The sequence below is a fragment of the Peromyscus californicus genome, unplaced genomic scaffold (assembly GCF_007827085.1).
Source record: "Peromyscus californicus insignis strain IS unplaced genomic scaffold, ASM782708v3 Scaffold_14__1_contigs__length_90479793_seg_2, whole genome shotgun sequence".
Lineage (NCBI taxonomy): Eukaryota > Metazoa > Chordata > Mammalia > Rodentia > Cricetidae > Peromyscus > Peromyscus californicus.
Genome location: NW_026294436.1, coordinates 25288679 through 25307270, shown reverse-complemented (window position 1 = coordinate 25307270; position 18592 = coordinate 25288679). Strand labels below are relative to the sequence as shown.

The window sequence follows — 18592 nt, the reverse complement described above, 5'->3', positions numbered from 1 at the left end:
CTCACCGGTTTTGACTGTGAAATACTATGAATTAGTGATGTAGCAGAACATGTGCTGTTGTGTGTCCACAGGACGATGAGGGGCCCATGCTGCTTGTTTGTATCCTTGTGTGTCGTCCATGGGGTGACAAGAGATTTGGCTCACTCTGGATTCTGGTGATGATTTTCGGGCGGCAATGTTGATAAGAATTGACTTGATAGTATTGCTGCTGTAATATTTAAAAGTTAATCCATGTGTTTAAAATGTTTTTTTTTAAAACCAGGTTAAGTAGTATTAGAGTCATTCAGGCCATAATCTGATATCAAAATAACACTTTCCATCTAAACAACCTAAAAGTAGGTAGGAAATGATTTTCTAATAATGAGCTTGAAGTTAGCAATAGCAGTAGAAAAGCGGAGCTGAAGGTAGTATTAGAGGAAGACGTTTACTTAATTCTTGCAACCTTGTATCAAAATTGAAACAATTACCCACATTTTACAATTGCATTTGAGAGGCGGGGTCTGATTTTATGTATGCTTAATGTGGTCACCAAAATCAGAGTTCTCTCTCTGAACATTTCCATGTCCTCAAGGTATACATGTGCTAATTTCAAGTTCAAGTGTTTATCATGTTAGGATCCATCTCGATGCATTTTCTCAAATCCTCCATGCAAGAGTTGGGAACTTTTAAACAGATTTAATCTATCTTTATTCTTGGTAGATTGTGATAGAAAAAAAACTCTATTGAGTGCTACAGACAATTTTGAAAAACTAAATTACACTAAAAAATAGCAGAGAAGATACTGAATATAAAGATAGATTTAGTGCAGTTTAGCTTTTCACAGTGTCTGTAGCACCCAATAGAGGTTTTTTCTTTTCCTATCATAATCCACCAAGAAATTACTGTTAACAATGAAGGAGTAGGAAGCCCTTTTTAGAACGTGTTTTAAACTCAGGAAATTAGACTTTCAAATATTCCCGAAACCTTTGAAAAAACTAGGAGTGCAGTTTTAATTGATATGCAACAAAGTAGACTTTACTAATTAAAATCAAGATGCTGAGCTTTGCTACATGGACCTTTACATGGAAAAGTAGGTTTTACACATTTCCTTTATTGTTCAGTGCGGCAATTGCATCCTTACAGGGTTGTAGGTTGGTGGCTTACAGTTCAAAAAAAAAGAGAGCTGCCACCAGCCCCGAAGACAGACAGTGGGCTTTCGTCCCTCCGACACCCCCAGAATACTAATGAGGAAAGTCAGACCCTGGAGGTCAGGGAGCGAGTCAATCATTCTAGCGATCGTCTCAGTGTGGAGGATCAAATTAGCCTGAAAAATTCAGCTGCTGGGAGGAGAGGGCGAGCAGCTGTCAGGGGCAGCGCCGAGATGCACTAATGAACCAGATGAATAGTGCAAAAGCTTGAAAATAAAAACAGGACAGTTGACATTTTTCATCTGTCAAAGCAGGAGATGCATGAAAATATACTATTCCTGTTTAACTCCTTAGGGGACATTCAGATTTTTTTTTTTAACACTCTGCAGTATTGAGACAAAAGTAATATAATGAACTCCTAGCATATGATAGAGAATGAGTGTACGTTTATGTAAGGTCTTACAAGGGTGGGGAGATGGTAGTTTATGTCTATGGTGTGTTTTTAAGGTGGCTTATTTAACATTTGATTTTTATCCTATAGTATCCTTGCGTTTTCAGCATAAACAATGTTTATGATGGTGGGTCCTCCGTTAGAAATTCCCGCTCAGTGTTGTGTGTTTAGGGCATTCAAGTCATTACTTACTTTATGCCGTCATGTGGAACTATTCCCAAGGTTGTTCTGTGTGGGTGTGTGTAGGTTTTATATAAAATGTGGGCTAGGTAAAACCGTATGTAGAGCCGTTTCCTAGGTGGGATTTCCAATCCTGTCCCCTCCCGGCTGAGGCTCTGAAGGAGTTAAAACCCTGTCTGGAGCACAGAAGACAGATGAGGGCCATTTTCAGCTTGTCCTGTCCCCACTGACGCTCACTGAGTAGCACAGCATGGACCAGCGTGTTTCACACACACTCTGCCTGTCTAGGGAATGTACACATTGTCCTTCCAAAATCAAACTTATTAGCACATGTAGAAAAGGGTGACTGACTTTGGGGCAGCTTGGCACTCTATGTTGTATTCTTGCGGCTGCGGCTCAGAGATTTAGAAGGTTCTGAACAGGATGCGAACATTTTAAATTGAATTTTTAGTTTGTAACCTTGCTTACCAAGTAGTTGCTTGCGCTTTTAAATGTCAAGTTTCGAACCTTGTCTTAAAATACATTTAAATTCAGTAATGTCTCTTTTAAAGTGCCATATCCTCTAAGTCACATTTTTCTGCATAAAAATCGCCGCTGGATACCTTGAATTGCATCTGAGAGTCATGCATATTTTTTAAACACATTTAATATTTCTGAGACATAATCAAAAGAAAGTTATGATTTAAACTATTTAAGGATTAGTTATAATATTAATAAAGTCTTTTCTCTCTTAAAATAACCTTTTCCCTAAATAATATACTGTGCATGATGAGATGGAATGCATTCTATTCCCTAAGTCCTTGTTAAATGTAGTTCAGTTTTAATATCAGTTTTTTTGTTATATTGGACTATTACATTATTTGAGTCATACCATATGGTATCTGTTTTGCCATGAAATATGCTAGTTGTTTTTGTGGCTATGTACATAGACACACAAACATCTTCTATTTCTTAATATTGTTTTATGTTGTATGAGATATATTAATCATTAATCTTTTAAAAATTTTAGCGTTTAATAATATGTAGATAATGATAATCATAAAAATCAAAATGCTCATATAATTTTATTCAAAGTATTCATAATTATTTTCTACCCCAGTGTCCTATACCTGATGAAGTCACCTTTAAAGTTGCTCTGTAAGTACATCGGTTTCATTGTGAGTGTTTTGCAGATGGCTGCATTGCAGAGTCCTTTCTACGGTGACAAAATGAATTTATATTCTCTGTGTAAGAAGATAGAGCAGTGTGACTACCCGCCTCTCCCGTCAGATCACTACTCGGAGGAGGTAAATGATCTTCAACCCATACGTTTGTTCATTTTGTTAACTAAGGAGCCTTCCTTTATTCAGAATACAGGTGAATGATATAGGTGGAAGAAAGAGCACTTCTCATTGTCTTCATTCATAAACTTGCTGTTTGGTTAATGTAACAGCTCTGTGATTCCCAGTGAGGAATGGAACAGAACACAGCATGTGGGAGAGCCACAGATAGTTGACTTGACTTATGTGGAGTGAGCCCATTGAAGGGAAGAAGGAATGTTCTGACTCAGTGTCTCGTGACAGGCTGAGTCCTCAGTCCCGATCTCTCAGACAAGAAAACTTACTTTGGTAGAACTTCCCTCCTCACACTTTCCCAAATCTGAACTATGTACCTCTCAGCCACCTGTCTCTGAACCTTTTTCTTTCTTTTTCTCCTTGGGCAGTACCTATCCTACCACCCCCTCACTGCTTGAGCCAGAGTCCTCTGGGTAAGAGTTTTAAGGTTACCAGTGTAGACATGTTTATAGAATACATTGGACAGGACTGACAATTTTCAAAGCCTTTGAGATCTGAATTCTTGCTTGCCTTGCTCGTGCATTGGAGTGAGTTGTTTTGGCACCTACCCAACATCCAGTTCTTCATTAAACAGTATCTTCCATTTTTATCCTAATATATCGTGATTATATGAGAGGGTATACAATAGCTGTGTCTCGGGTCAACTAAGAGGAGCTCACAAAGGCTCTTTGGGGACTTCTCATCTGGGACCTGCCCAAGGAAGCAGTAAAGCCTTGGACATCTCATGTCATGAGCAACAGATATTTTTGCCCCAGGAAAATGGAAAGGAGCAAAGGAAAAATATAGGACAATTACAGTGTTCATTTATTAAGTAATCTTGTCATATTTTCTATTGTGAAAGGAATGGCATCTGGTCTTAGTACTGTACAATGAAATCTGAGTCCATATAGCTTGAATAACAAACATCTAAAGATTTTTTTTAACTATATGTGTGTTCCTAGAATATAATCAGTACACCTTCCTCTAATAGTTTTGATACTGATAATGAATGATGCCTTTTTGCTTCATGGGATTGTATTTAGATAATTAGACTATACTCTTAGGAAGCAATGGTGATAATGCTCTTATGTTAGCCATTTTTAATTACTATTTTGGGTATAGAATATAAATATGGCATTTCACAAAACCAACTTCAGAACTCGAGGCCTAGAAATACAGTAGAGTGTGAACAATAATGCAGAACGATAGCAGGAATGTCAGGGGCCTTTCTTTGTTGTGTCATTCATGCTGTCTTCTTTTTACCGTGAAGCACATGAATATTTCACATATCTGCATCCTCATCCGCTATTCTTCTTGACTAATTTTCAGACTGTCTGAATTTGCATTTCACATGGTAGCTGATTAGGAGATGCCGAGTGCAGCAGCGAAGCCTCAGCAGGCGGTTACCATGGTGACCTTCAGCAGGATTTTAATGATGATACCACTAGTGGTTCGTTGAAGTCGGCCTGCCTGCAGGGCTACTTCACTGCAGCTAAGTGTGAAGTTGGATATGCGGCTTCTCAGCCAAGGGGCAGATATCAAAGTCTGGCCCAGATAGAAGGTCTTCAAGTTGGGAAAGGAAAATAGATTCCACTTTTTACTTCACTCTGTATAGTTACCAGTTCCAAAAAGAGCTATAAAGCAAAACATGTGATATGGTGCATCTTCCAAAAGAGACAGTGCAGTTTCTGGGATTGGTAGTCTTTTGTCGTGCCTCGATGAAACAAGAGGCTGTAACGCCTTGGTAAACATGGAGAATAATTCTGAAGCAACAAATCTGAAATACATGCAGTCTGTATAACAAATGTTGCTTTATTCTGATTTAAAAAAATGAAGCGTTCTATAAGACTTTGAAATGCTGATGATATTAATAAATACTTTCCCTCCTTAATTAGGAGCTCGATTTGTTTATAAACAAATTATTCCAAATTTGTGGTAGCAACAGAATCATAAACAGATTTAATGCCACCATAATGATATCAGTGATATCTCCAGTGCTTATTATGAAGGCTCCTTAATAGTTTAAAGATCCACATTGGTATTTAAGTTAGCGGAGCATAGGGACCAGTGAGAGGTAAGTGACAACTTTAGCACTGAACTTGTACTAAAAACTACATCACTGTGTCTTTTAATAGTTAAAATAGTAGGTTTCTGTAAGTGAAAAATAAAAACAAATAGCCTTCTGAGTATGTTGAGAGCTGTCTAGAGGTACTGAAGCACTGATATATTTTTTCATTTTTAAGTGTCCTGCCCACAGAAGATATAAAAAGGGACACTTCATAGTGCATTACTTGCCAGCCTGCCTCAGCAATAGGAGTTGTAAGGAAAATAACAAGACTGCTAAATACAATCATTCCATTTAAATTTAAAGGAATTAAGAGCTTAAAAAAATGGGAATTTTCCCCATGCTAATATCCTACAATATGCTTTCGAAATCTAAGTATGCACATCAAATCTTTCCTTTTGAAGTATGGTGTCTATATACATATCTGTAGGTTCTAGATTGAAATAGTTCAGCTATACATGGAGGATCTTAGAAAACATATATTACAGTCTTTGTTTATGATGACTTTGTTTTGTGCATATTTGGTATTCCTTATCTTTTTTTCTGTAACAACCTCATCCACGTGTGAATAGAGAATCGCCATACTTAAAAACTGAGGTTGAAAACAGTTGTCTTTCCTTAGATAGCTCTCTGTTTAAACTGTCTGCTGGGTGATGAAAAAGCAAGCAGTTCTTGGGGGTTTGCTATTTATTAGGAATCATAAGCCAAGCGCCTGTTCAGCCTGCCTGCACTTAAAACCTAATGGTCATGGACACGTCTTCTTTCCCTTCACTGCTAGTATGCGTTCTGCTAGAAGGTCCATGAATTTTCATGTTTTTAAAGATGCTGTTTCCTCTTTTCCAGCTGGTCTCCTTCTATATTGTCTTCCCTGGCTCTTCTCTCCCCACACCTTCCCTTGGCAGTCATATCTCATAATAGCTGCTCCTTGGTATATGCACCTCCCCTCTACAATGTCAAGAATCTGCAGCAACTCTGCTCTTGTCTACATTTCTAGGGCCTGTGGATTTTAAAACTTGGGTGATGGACTGATTGAGGAAGTAATGGAGTTGGTGTTAAAAAAGAAGAAATAAAAAAAAAATGAATGGCCTAGTCAGTGATGATTGAATCACAGAAACTTCTCAAAAGAATTGTCTAGTGAGGCACAAGATCACCCAAAGGCATGCTGGGAGATGCTGTAGCTCTCTATCCCTGAAACCTTCCCTGAGTGGATTTTCTTCTCATTCTTTTGCACAAGCATTAACTATGAAACATCTGGGGCGTTTACTAGGACATAATGTGTACTTGGTCCCTGTACTTAATTTCTTGAAGAGACACCGGCATGGTCATCAGAATTATACATTTGTTCTGTCAATCATCTCTTTAGACTCAACAGAAGCAAAAAAAAATGATTGAACATCCAGATAGAAGAGTTCTGAAAAGTCAAATTTGGCTTGCAGATGAAATGAGGGTGAGGTAATCTTGGTTCCAGAAAATAGCAAAGCAATAGTAGATTGAAGACTCAATAGCAATGTTTTGAGTAGGAAAAAGAAAAATCAAGTACCTATAAAACCTCGGAAAGATGGTTAATATTTTTAATAAAGTGACTGTGTTATTAGAACAGTAGATCCGAAATGATTGCTGTGGCAGATGTTGCTTAGTCATTTTGTTTGGGGATAACACTAGGCATTGAACCCAGGGCCCTGGGCCTGCTAGGCAAGCATTAGATTGAGATAAAGAATCTCACTAAGTTGTGTAGGCTGAGTAAAAAAATGACACTGTAACCCTGGGTGCCTTTGACCTGGTGATTCTTCTAACTTAAACCCTCAAGTAGCTGAGATTATAGGCTTCTGCTACCAGGCCCAGCTCAGTAATTTTAAATTTATCCTATAGAAACAAGATAGAGAATGTATTTTCTCGTTATATTTTGGAAAACTCACTACCTTCTGAAGTCTTACTATTGCTTTCTGCAACTGAAGAAACCAAATTACAGTCTCTCATTTTATGTTGAATGTTAGTTTTATAGTACTCAAACCTTTAGACCATAGACGGAAAAGTTTGTTGTAGTAATAGCAATGTATTGGAACGACATGCCATAAAATCATCTTTTGAGATGCGGGCCTGATGTGGCCACTTGGAACGGGTCGGAAATGAGCTACAAGCGTTTCCCTCCTCTGCAGCCTGCCTCCCTTTCACCCCGTTCTGTTATTTTCATCGCCTTAGTAGGACAGTGTGCCCTCCTTTTCACTTTTTCTTTTTGGCAAGTTGGAGAAGCGATGGCAGGAGAGCAGGATGGTGTGTGTTTGCTCTCTTTCTTCTCTGGCCTGCCTGGGTCGGCACAGCACCACAGCCTGGTGCTTCACTCACAAGTTAAGAGCTGGCAGTAGGTACCGCTTTTTATTCTTCTTGGGACATCCACCCGTGAAAATAAGTAGAACTGGCAAAAGATAATCTCTTTCATTCTTGGGACTCATGTGTGTGCATGCACACACAAACATGCACACAAATAAATAATAATTTTTCAGAGTATTTAAAATACAAGGATTAGAAAGAGGACTCATTTTTCCTATGATACATAATCAACAGTAGTAATTAAATGAAACTGATTTCATAGGTTATTGTAGAACATGGTGTGCTTATATGGCTTTGATAAAACTAATACTGCATTTTCAACTTTCAGAATCGCCCTTTTATCAATACTTTGTTAAAGAAACTAAGGCACAGGCTTTGTTCCAGCCTCTATAAGATCAGGTAGGCTAGGGTGTGGAGAGCAGTGGTGGGCCTGAGTACTTGAGTTGGGTGGGGAAGACTTCCTGCCTCCCTGCTTGTGCTGAGGGGAGCTCGCACCCCAGAAACTGCTCAGGTGTTCACCACAGGCCGTTCTGTACTTCTGGAGACTTCTCAGTCCTAAGCCCTTTCACTTCCCACCCACTGTGAAATTCTTTGACTTCCCCGTGTTGGAGAGCGTTCATGTCCATCAGGCTCGGGACCATGCACAGACCATGTAACCCAAGAGGGAAAGAATAAGGCTACGTTGTGGAGAGTAGCAATTATTCGAGTCTGTGGATGTGCATACATCCCAGTGACTAGCTGTGTCGTTTCCTCTGTGCTACTTTGTCTGCTTTCCAGATGTTCACAAAGGCAAAGAAATCAAATACAAATCTTAGAGATAAGGCATTTTTAAGTTAACTTTTACAAAGAATTCTTAGTTTCAAAGACTTGCTTTATGTAAATAAGAAAAAAAAGATGAAAGTGTCAGGTAGGCTGTTTCTAGACTTTCTGAAGTTAATGGAAGTATATAAGTAATATAAAACATTTTTATTTAATAAGTCAAACATTTGTTCATCTTTAGTTTCTAATTCTCAAATTCTAATAGAGTTTTATTTAGGAATTCCGTAGGGTTGTTACCGAAAATTAGCCAGAGTTATTTAAATTGGTGCTGGGAAATTTTTTTCTTAATATATCCTTACAGTAATGCCAAAATGAATGGCTTGATAATATGGGTACACACACTGTTTTAAGGAGCATTTATTCAAGTGTTTTTACAGTCTTGAAAATCATGTAGTCACATTCCAAATGAGATAAAAATATTTACTATAGAGTGCATAGATATTGAATGTGAATATATCCCAGTTATGCAATTGTTTAAATTGTCATCCAATGTTATCCCAGAGACTGGGAGCATTTGATTTTCCTTCTTAAAAATTGTTTTAGTAAATTTCATATTCTCATCACTGTACTATTTAGCCACTCCACTAAAGGTTGCTGTGTAAGATGTGATGTTTAAGCTTTCAGTACTCCATTTTTGATTAAATACATAGGTATATTTAAGCAGACCCTTTGTTCACCTTTGCTACAGAAGTGGCGCTGGAGAATTGTTCTTGCAGACACGGATCCAAAACGGTGCCCTATATTTCACATATCCTGTGGGATCCTCTAAAATCATGTAACTTTCTGTAAGACTTTGTTTTTAAAGACGCTGAATGATCTCTGATTTCAAAATACAGACATTACTTCTGTGTAAGACGTCTTTCCTTTTTCTCTACCCCTAAGTCAATCATTAGTGACACTTCGGTGTCCATGCTAGATATACCTAATCATTTTATATAAATATCTAAAGCTCCAAATATAGTGGCTTTAATGTATTAGACCAACATTGGGGTGCTAAAATGTGTCCTTGGAATGATGGAAATTGGGCATATCTGGGAGGCTGATATAGCATAATTGGTCTCAGAGGGATTAAGATAAGGCTGATAAAGAAACAGTACCAATAGAATTAGTCTTTATTATCCTATTGAGAATAGCCGTGGTGACCTAAAGCTATAATGCACAAAGAGCCTGACTGTTATTACCCCTCCGTGGCTGAACTTGAACTGTAATTGGGTTAGCACCCTGAGAACAATGACTCTTGACACTCTCTTTAATATTTCTGGCTTTAAGCTGCATGCTTTGATATTTCTTTGGAAATGCATAGATCAAAATATATTAATAGTTTATCTACTGAATTTGAAAACTAATTTTATAGCTCTTTACAAATATTTTATCGAATCACTTTATTAGGTTTTAGTATCTCTGAAGCACATGAATAAAGCAGTTTTCTCTAGCTTTGTAAAGGCTCTTAAGTGGACACACCTTTTTTGGCATATTATATTAAGTGCAATTTTTAAAAAGACAGCATGAGAAGTAATCTTCCTATAATAAAGGAGTATCTTCGGCTCACATTAGTTGTCCTTGCTATTGCCAATGTTGTGCTTTAGATGCTGGTAAGTGATAACTGGATAGCTCCCGAGTCAACAAACACATTTTTAAGCACATGAATACCTAGTAGTCTTAGAAATTAAAACTTACCATAGAAGGATAGAGAGAGCAATCTTGGCTCCATTATCTTGACATTTTCCTTTAACATGCTTAAAAAATATAGTAGTTACTGTCATTGCAGAGTATCGAATGGTTGTTAAAAAGAATTCAAAATAACTTGCTTTCATCCAGAGGGCTAGAGAAACATTTTATTAAAAGATAATATGAGAGGAGCATGCCTTTAATCCCAACACTCAGGTGGTAGCGGTCGGAAAATTGCTGCAAAGTAGTGGGCAGCCAAAACTATGTAGAAAATCTTTTCTTAAAAACCATACAAACACCCCCAAAACTAACATTGAGTGAGGTCTTGAATATAATCATCTTATTTTGATGACTTAATGTCTGACTTTATTTAGTGCCGCATCCTATTTTTATGAGGGTTTCCATGCAGTCTCCCCAGGACTGGGAATCAAAGGCCTTAGGTCACCTGTTAGGGACGTGCTCTCCAGCCCATTGTGTTTAAATTTATAATCTAATTATGAGATTGGTCTAGTTGAGATCCAAGTACCTGTTGTTTGGAGGGAGTTGCTGCCAGTTTCATGGATGGGTTGTTTATAAAATAACAGTGAAATTGCAGTTAAAACTGTCATGCTTGGTCATAATAGTCATCTGAACACCTTTGTGTCAACACTTAGGAGTATCTTCAGGATAAAGTGGCTCTGATTTTCTCATGCCGTCTATAAAATCCTAGACAAAACAGATTGGTTTGTGTTTTGATCCAAATTGTCCTATGAACTGTGAATGCAGAGCCATTAATGTTAGAGCCTCATTGGGCTGCCTAGTTTTACATCAACTTGATACAAGCTAGAGTTATCTGAAAGGAGGGAACCTCAACTGAGAAATGCCTCCATAAGATCTGGTTGTAGGGCACTTTCTTAATTAGTGATTGACAAGGTAGGGCCCAGCCTGTTGTGGGTGGGGCCATCCCTGGGCTCTATAAGAAAGGCTGAGCAAGCCATATGGAGCATACCAGTAAGCAGCACCCATCGATGGGCTCTGCATCAGCTCCTATCTCTAAGTTCCTGCCCGGCTTAAGTTCCTGTCCTGACTTCCTTCAGTGGTGGTCTTACAATGTGGAAGTGTATGCAAATAAACCCTTTCGTCCCCAGCTTGCCTTTGGTCATAGGGTTTCCACGGCTGTGCTGAAACACCAAGTTGTCATGGCTGTTATTGCTCAGTCTTCTGAGAAGCAAATAGCCTACAGTCTGCCCTTCGTGTATGAAAGGTCATCCCACCCTTGCTCAGAGGTGGTCACGGAGAAACCTGTAGACCAAGTTAGAATTTTTTTTCTAAGACAGTAACATAGTTCTTAAAAGCCTGTGCCTGAAATGAGATCATTTCAGTTCCAATCTGCACCCTGCCTTCTACAGTCTTTATGATCGTGGACCATTGCTGCTTTGTGAAATGGCCTGCACTGGCTGCAGCCCTGTAGCCTTGTCAGGAAGATTGAATACGTTAAATCATACAGAAATGCATAGCAAAACGTAGTTTATAACGTTTCGTTTGTAAGTATGTTGAGGCCTGAGTGTTCCATATTTTATGTCTCTGACATTGATAATTCTGTCAGTAATTCCACTGGCAAAGGAAACTTTATGATGATTTTCTTAATTGGTGGAGATTGAACATACAAAAGGGGAGGGGGAAGCAGGCCCTGCTTATTCTGCATTGTCTTCATCTACGGTGGCCTCTGGAGCCCTCTAGGCTGTCCCTGTACGGCTGTCATCTGGACAGTGTGCTGCTTAGCCGCCGCCTCATGCTCCCCCCCAACCCCCACCCCCTCAACCCCCACCACCACCCCTTTCTGCTTGTTGCTAGTCCTCGCTCTTTTGAAGTGCCCCAGTAAGCTCTGTCTTCTTCAGCCAGGCTTGTGTTCTAGTCTCCCTCTAGTTTTGGTTGATTTCTCTTCATGGTGGAAGGGCTGGCCATTTGCTGTTAATTGGCTACAGAGTGCACCCTGTTCTGAAGTTCTCTGCAAGACAGGGGTTGTTTCTGAACTAGCTTGTACAGTGTGTCGGTGTTAAAAAGTAAATTGTTATTCTGCCCACTGATTCTTTGGTTGAATATGATGAGCTTTTGTAACCTAGTTACCATTTCCTGTCACCTTTTCTGTTTCCTTTCTCGTTCTTATTTCTTGACAGCTTGGTGACCTTGTGGGACTCCCTGTCTTTTTTAACATAAGAATCATCATCTAAGGGCTTTTCCTATGCTTTCTGCACTGTACATAACTGGATGCATTTGTCTTTAACTGGTAAAGTGCCAGCCTTTTTTTTTTTTTAAATTAAACCAACATGATAAAATGTCTTATACTTTGCCAAATTATTTAAGCACTTTCAATACCATTCCATGTTCTTTGAAAGGAATATAAATTGACATCGTCCTGCCTTCTCAGCGGATGCAACAAATTTTGCATCCAATATTCTGATTTCCAAATGTGGCTGAAACTAAATCATTATATTTTATTCTGATAGCATTGTTAAAGACTTGGAAATGGGACAGCATTTCTGATGATCAGCTCTAGTGTCACTATTTAATAGGTGGAAAAATAAACTTAGAGAGACAAAGGTACTGGGCTGCAAGGTTCCTTCAGCAAGGCTGCTGGCCGCCTCCCTCCCTTCACCGTGCCTGACCCCACATCTGCCATATCCTGCCCACCCAGCCTCCTCATGTAACATTTCCGTGGCTTTAGCCTTCTCTTAAGAGTACCAACAAGTTCAGCCCATAGAGCTTATCGGTATCTCTGAAGTGAAAGACAAGAAGAAATGCAAGGGTTTAGTAACTCACTAAGTGCTACGCTAATGTGCATGCCAGAAAGTTTTCAAAATGTCTGAATTACTCCTAACAGCAGCAGGTATAGGGCAAAAAGATCAGAGTATGAAGATGCTATATGCTGTTATAAGTAGACACATAATTTGCCAAACAGAGGTTATTAGAATTGAATAAAACCCAATATTCAATTATTGAATCTGGAAAAGAAGGTATCTTAATCTATGGGGATTTTTTTTCCTGGTATATAGACGGATCTGAACTCTCTGCTTTATAAAGTGGGAACATTTACATACTACTTCACCGAGTTAAGGATTGGAGTAATATTTATACTTTACCTTGCTGACAATTTATATAAAAGAAAATAAACTAAGACTACTAAAGTATATATTTTCTTTATATAAAAAAATTCGTGATAAATGTATCTGGCAGACATGTACTCTCATCTCCTTTTATGGAAACATAAGCATGCTAAAACTAATGTATTAAATTCTAGATCAAAATTCTAGATCAGGTACTTGTGCGCATATCTACAGTTAACTAGAAGCCTTCTAGCTAACTATTCAGAATCACTTTGTTCAGAATTAAGAAGGCTGATTTTAAGTCTTGTTTTGTCTCCTCAGCTTCGACAATTAGTAAATATATGCATCAACCCAGATCCAGAGAAGCGACCAGACATCACCTACGTTTATGACGTAGCAAAGAGGATGCATGCATGTACCGCAAGCAGCTAAGCTGCAGAATCATGAAGAAGGCAACCAAAATAACTTAAAAGTATTTTTGTGCAAATCATACCTCCCTGTTCTTGTCTGGGTGTTAAGATTAATATGTCAAAGTTAATGTGCTTTGAATCCTTAACCAGTTTTCATATAAGCTTCATTTTCTACCAGGCTCGATCTCCTCGCAAATCCACAAGACTTTGGGATACTCAGATTTCATTAGGAGTACAAGTACAAGAGTTTTTAATGGCTTGAGGTTTGAGGGTCGTTTGGAATTTTCTGCTGATAAGTTGTGGTCATAGATGGTCAGTGCCAAACGGTGAAGAAACATGTTGGCACACATCAGGAGAAATGCAGAACCTGAGGAAAAGACCTGAGTATTTGACTTGTTTGCTTTTCAGTCACTTACGGACACTGCAGTGGACACAATTGTGAACTTACGTGATTTTTTTTTCTTAAGTTTGAAGTATGTGCTTTAGTTCTTAGCATTATAGTTTTCAAATATAATTCTTATGATAAATACAGACAAACTATTTGAGAAACATTTAAAATTCTTAGTTTATACATTCAAAATGCAACTCTTAAATGTGAAAAGGTAGGGGATAAAATGTGAGTCAGACACTGAAAGTTTTGTGATTTAATACCTTTGAAAGTCTCTTTGCATTTAAATGGTATAAATGAGTCCATTTTAAAAGTGGTTAAGGATTTGTTTGGCTGATGTTGATAGTCATTTTTAAAGTTGCACATCGCCCAAGGCTTTGTGTGTTTTTATTGTACATTTGAAGAATATTCTTGGAATAATCGTGCAGTAACTATAATTCAATTTCTTTATAAATTTAAATGCATTTAATTCATAACTGTACACTGTAATGTAAACGTATGTTCTTATTCATAGATTGTATTGAAGTTTTGATCAATCCCCTTCAGAATTTTTTTTATTCTTCAAGTTATTTATATTGTGTGTGCATTTTATCCATTAATGTTTCAGATTTTCTGAGGGCATAATTAATTCCCTTTTTAAAAGATATTTGGTATGCCAACACTTTTTCTTAGATTGAAACTTTTTTTTAAACTTTTGGGCCACTCTGTATGCATGTGTTTTTATCTTGTTAAGAAGAAAGATGTGTGTTACAATGTGCCTCTGAATGTCGATAGTTCTGAGTCATTTGACAAGGATATAACTTTAGAATATGTTTAAGGACATGAAGACTGGCCCTTACTGCAGATGAACTGTTATGAGAGTAACATTTCAGTGGAGACGTTTTGGAGCAAAGTACTGTATTTGTGCATGAAGATGACAGACATGGTGAATGAACCTCCTTTTAGTTAAGGAAGTGGAGAATTGTTTAGGAAACCCTGTTGGAGAGGTTGGGAAACCCTGCTGTGGAGGCTTGTTTCCCTGAATGTCTTCATCTTAGTACCAACCAGTTTCCTCACAGAATTGGAGTGGTAGTCGCTGTGGCAGAATGCTGTGTGTGCCGTGCTAGCACCTCGGGAAGGCTTAATCTGCCAGAACGGCGGCCCGTGTTCAGGGAGCACATGCGTCGGCAGAACTCCTGGTCTTGTTTTCTCACATAGTATTTTCTCCCATAGTTATGTTCAAGTGACTAATGTCTGTGTCCTCATTTTAAGTGGCTGTGTATGCTATCTTAAGGGTAGTTTCATTTTGAGTTTGACAGAGGAAACCTGGATGGTCTTTGTCATGAAGCCTGAACTGGGCTCATCCCAAATCTTAGTGGCTCGTAGCATTTACACTGGGCTTCAGTGGAAGTACCCCCAGAAGTGTAAGGAGCCACTTCTACTGACCATTTGTGTTTGTCCATTGGAATGTCACAGGGTTGAATGAAATGAAATGGCCCCTGCTTACCACAGGGGTTTTCTTACAGTCTTTCAAAATACAAGGTTCTAATCTCATTGGCTTAACCCCTTGTAGTGACTGCTTATATTTGTCTCCTAAAAAGAGCTGGAGAACCTAATGGTCAGGGATACCCATTATAATTTTCTACAAGAGGAAACTTTCTTTCAAGTACTTTTTTTTAAATCCAAGTGTTCATATTTCCTCACAAAGAAACCATTGTGTAAAACCAAAATCACTGGGATATTTGCAAACAGTTACGGAGTTGATTAGAAATTCTAATCTTAACAATCACCTATAAAATATTCACTGTTTATGAGTAAATTTTATATTAAGTTAAATATTGGAATTGATTTGAGTAACAGGTCAAATAAAAGGTACAGCTGATTCTAAACCTTATTTAAATATTGGTACCGGTTACCCAGGGGCGAATGTGTGGTAACTTTGGTTGGTAATCTGAGGTGTGGGGTGAATGAAGGGCACCCCCATCTACAGTGCTCAACAATGTGCAATGATTGTAAATTTAGTGAGATGCTACCAAGGCACGAGTGCTCTACTGTTCTTTAGAGTGTCCATTACAAAACACCTTTCTTGTATCCATATACTTCAGATGTTGCTCTTAACTTTTCCTGTATTTATTATAACCAAGATGCTATTATTCACATGAAATGTTTATTCTTTAAATTGAATGTATTGTTCATAACCCACAAATGCTCATATTCTTTGCCTCCTACTTCCATAGTACTGTAATATGAACTTCTTTTGTGAAATACTTTTTATTTTGTTATGCTTTAAATATACATGCAAAAGGGTTCTATTAGCTTCAAAAACTGTACAATATCTGAATATAAATACATAAAAATAAAAGATGAGTACTGTAAATCTGAGTATCTGCAATTCCCTCCCCCTCTTACCTCCCCAAATCTACTAGTTTGGCTTGGTGCCGAACCTACAGAAACAGCTCTAATGTACTTCTAGAACTTTGCCACTTTGAAGAAGCCTAAAACAAGAGACAGTCAAGAGTAACCACCGCTCTGGAGGCTTTGGCGTGTCGTGTTATGGTTTGGTTTTGAACGTGCATTATATTACAAAACATAGCTCTCTAGTCTCTTCAGTGTCTCCCTTCCTGTCATTGAATAAAAGACATCTAAACTTTAGGGAAGGGATATTCATTTTCCTGGGTCAAAACTTTAGAATTTAAGGCAATAGGTTCCATTCCATTGCTGCAGTGGGCTGCTAATAAAATCACCAATAATTGATACATTTAATGTTCTTCTAAGTGAGGGTCACTGACAACTGGAGGTAAGATCTTAAGAGAGGAAATTTTATTTTATCAGATACTTGTTAATTGGTTAATTTTATGACACATGACTTGTATTCAAGAAACTTTAATTATGTGAGTGTGGGTATGTGTTCATAATTGTAAAATAATAGTTTTAACCATATTTTTAATCACATAATATTTAGTGCTAGTTGTAAATTTTATTTAAAATGTGTATGAATTCATTGGAAATGTCAGTACCAGGCATAAAAGTTTAAGTCTAACAAGTTCAGCTGAGGTACCACACATTCGTGGGGTTAATTTTTTAAATCAAAGTAGGAAATAATTTCAGATGTCCCTCAAATTATCATGTTGGGTCCGGGGTCTCGCAATAATAGGGGACAGACCACCAAAGTCTATTAAACCAGAAGCAAACTTTATTCTAGAAAAAAATAAAATAAAACACCAAGGATCACAAAACCTTATCAGCTAGCTGAGACCACAGCTAGAGTTGGAGTTTTAAGGCTCTGGCAATTGGAGGGGGGTTATGAGCCCCTTTTTATAGTAAGGGGGAAGGCATTAGGCACAGAGTGCATGCTAGGAGTCACATAGAAACATCAGGCATGGGATGCATGCTAGAAGTCGCATAGAAACAACCATTGAAAGTTAACTTTGGTCCAGGCAGTTAGTTGTTGGCTATAAGGGGCAAGGAGGTTAAAAGTTAACCCCTGGCTGTTGACAGAGGAGCAGGCTGTGAAGCAGAGAGCCGTTGTTAGCAGTTAACCTTTGGAGCTGATGACTGTCAGTGTTCATCTCTTAAGCTTATAATTTTATATTTCTATATTCCTGGACTCTTCAATCAAATAATCTTTGGGATGTTCTTCAAACTGATTTTCTTGACTTCCTTCTGAGAGTGTGAAAGCCTGTACCACATCACTTATTTTTGAGAGGTTTACTCGGAGAAATTTCTTTCCAGTCACCTTCCTTAAACATTAACTTTGCTAATCACATCAGTACTTACTTCCTTGTTCATCTCAGTACCCAAATCAAATTGTACATCTTAAGAGGCACACGCCTTTAATCCCAGCACTCAGGAGGCAGAGGCAGGTGGATCTCTGTGAGTTTGAGGCCAGCCTGGTCTACAGAGAGAGATCCAGGACAGGTACCAAAACTACACAGAGAAACCCTGTCTCGAAAAACCCCCCCCCAAAAAAAAAGCAAGGTCAAAGGAGAATTTTTCAGTTAGGATTTGTACCTCAGGACTTTCAATAAATTATGTTCCATGTCAGGGTTATAACACATAGAAAAACATTCTTGTCACAAGCATACTGTAGAAAAATCCCTCATTTTTCTAGTCTTTACTTTCTGTGTAAAACTGAGATAGGAATTCCTCACTGGGTGCACTCACTGTGATGGGACCCTGTGTAGTATTGCATATCACTGAGTGCTTGATAAATGTGGCTGGTATTACATGGAAGGAATGCATGTGTGTCTTCTTGGGCTTCAGCCCCTTCTTCTGTCCCCATTTCTCCTTCCCAATGCCTCATTTGTTAAATGCCCTGATCTTTTCTTACCAGTAGAACTTCTATGAGGCTGTTTTTGCTACAGAAAATTTCAAGTAATCTTCCTCAGCTGACTTAAGTGTTCTTTTGCAGGAGTACCCAGAGGCCAAGCAGTGTTTTTACAGTCTACCCTAGTAGTGGCCACATGATTCCATGTGTGACTTACTCTCCCTGCTTGATACTAGATGACAGTAAAACAAGGCCTTCCTGTTGTTGTCTTTGTGGTGTTCAACCTGTAACACGAGACCTGTTAATCTTGGAGCATTGTGATGCCTCAAGCACAGTTGGGCTCCCCCTCTCACCCTCGGACTGCAGGTAAAAGCAGAACAGGCAAGGATTTAGGAAGGAGGAGGGATGAGAAGAACAGACAAAAAGCTGCACCAGGAGAAACCAGAACCTTTCACAGTGAGTTTCTATTGCTGTGAAGAGACCACACTGGTCTTGAACTCAGAAATCCAAATGC

At 38.4% G+C, this 18592-nt stretch overlaps 1 protein-coding gene across 2 annotated transcripts in view; it reads left to right on the top strand.

The window, feature by feature from the left end:
- Nek7 (NIMA related kinase 7) overlaps positions 1-16188 on the top strand; it is a 136435-nt gene extending 120247 nt beyond the window's left edge. For both annotated transcript variants that reach the window (XM_052737091.1, XM_052737090.1), the window contains exons 9-10: positions 2931-3044; positions 13356-16188. In XM_052737091.1, coding sequence (XP_052593051.1) covers positions 2931-3044; positions 13356-13466 — 225 coding nt within the window. In that variant the 3' untranslated portion in view covers positions 13467-16188. The remainder of the gene's footprint in view (positions 1-2930; positions 3045-13355) is intronic.
- Positions 16189-18592: the final 2404 nt, after the last annotated feature.